This window comes from Sinocyclocheilus grahami, unplaced genomic scaffold (genome assembly GCF_001515645.1).
Source record: "Sinocyclocheilus grahami isolate Dianchi unplaced genomic scaffold, SAMN03320097.WGS_v1.1 scaffold2333.1, whole genome shotgun sequence".
Lineage (NCBI taxonomy): Eukaryota > Metazoa > Chordata > Actinopteri > Cypriniformes > Cyprinidae > Sinocyclocheilus > Sinocyclocheilus grahami.
In genome coordinates, this window is record NW_015507512.1 from 65,610 (window position 1) to 67,004 (window position 1,395).

Consider the following 1,395-nt stretch of genomic DNA (forward strand, 5'->3'; position numbering starts at 1 on the left):
CACAACAACATAATTCAGTGATAATTAACATGGCAGCGCAGAGTCCACACATTCGATTCTTACCACATCTTTCCAAGTTTTGAAAGGCCTCAGCGAAATGATCTTCTGGGCTTTTTTGATTGAGCAGCCAGATATTAGAGCAAGCTCATCTAGGGAAGCTTCTTGGAGAAACTGAATGATCTTGTCCTGGAGATTGCCCGAGATGCTGTCCTCATCCTCCGAGTCCAGATTATCAGAGATACTCTCAACATCACTGTCAATCTCCTCTTCATCCTCAGAGGCACTGACATCATTTAATGGTGATTCATCCCCCCTCTTCCGTTTAAAGGATGTGTTTTTGGTCATGCTTTTGCTGACTGCTGATTTTTGTGTTTTTGGAGTAGACACACTAGAGACTTTTGGCACGGGAGACGGCACAGCCGTCAGCCATCTTGACAGGCTAGATGAGCTGTCAGGCTTTTGAGAGCTCTTGTCCTTTTTTTCCCTGGAGTGAGATGATTTTAACTTTTGTTTTCTCTGATCTTCTGGTGAACATGAATCTGAATTTAAAGTGATAAGGCATGGATGGCTTAAAGTCTGTTTTTCAAACTAAAATTTCTATGTGGACTAAACCTTCAACTGTGGCTGAAATGCAGTAATTACCAGTTGATGAAAACACAAGCAGTGAACCCAAAGCATTCTCATAGTCCCAGTCATGCTCTCTCAGGACATCCCTCAGCACCTATTAGAGAAATTGAAGACACTTAGACTCACCAGAACATTGCAATGCTTTGCATCAATATAACTTTAAAGGGGTCATATGATGTTGCTAAAAAGAACATTATTTTGTGTATTTGGTGTAATGAAATGTGTTTATGCGGTTTAAGGTTCAAAAAACACATTATTTTCCACATACTGTACATTGTTTCTCCTCTATGCCCCGCCTTTCTGAAACGTGGCGATTTTTACAAAGCTCATCGGCCTGAAAAAGCGAGGTCTGCTGTGATTGGCCAGCTATCCAGTGCATTGTGATTGGCCGAATACCTCAAGCATGTGACAGAAATGTTACGCCCCTTACCACATTGTGATGATGCCCTGTCAGGCCGGAGCGATGATTCAAAAACATTAAAAACCATTATAAACGAGGCATTCGTTGCATCCAGTGGGTACATAATTATGGATTATAATGACTTGTACTGTCTTTTTACGCGTTGCATCGCGCCACGTAAACATAAAACCACGTCTGCATTTGTGATCAGAGAAATGACAAACAACAAGCCCTACTCTACACTGCCCAAAAAACTTCCTTTAAATATATAAAATATAAAAACTAAAACTTACTTATAGTCTGTGTGTCAGAACACCCGGCATTGTAGTCTAATCTACCAGGATCAGTAAACAGTCCTCCATAAAATG

General features: G+C 40.9%; 1 protein-coding gene across 1 annotated transcript in view; it reads right to left on the reverse strand.

Annotated features, from left to right (window-relative positions):
* Window positions 1-721, reverse strand: part of LOC107574773 (SWI/SNF-related matrix-associated actin-dependent regulator of chromatin subfamily A containing DEAD/H box 1A-like) — a gene marked incomplete at its 5' end in the record, with an annotated part of 11,836 nt that extends 11,115 nt beyond the window's left edge. The window contains 2 exons of the mRNA XM_016261214.1: window positions 30-539; window positions 643-721. Of these exons, the coding sequence (XP_016116700.1) occupies window positions 30-539; window positions 643-721 (589 nt within the window). The remainder of the gene's footprint in view (window positions 1-29; window positions 540-642) is intronic.
* Between the last annotated feature and the right edge of the window lie 674 nt (window positions 722-1,395).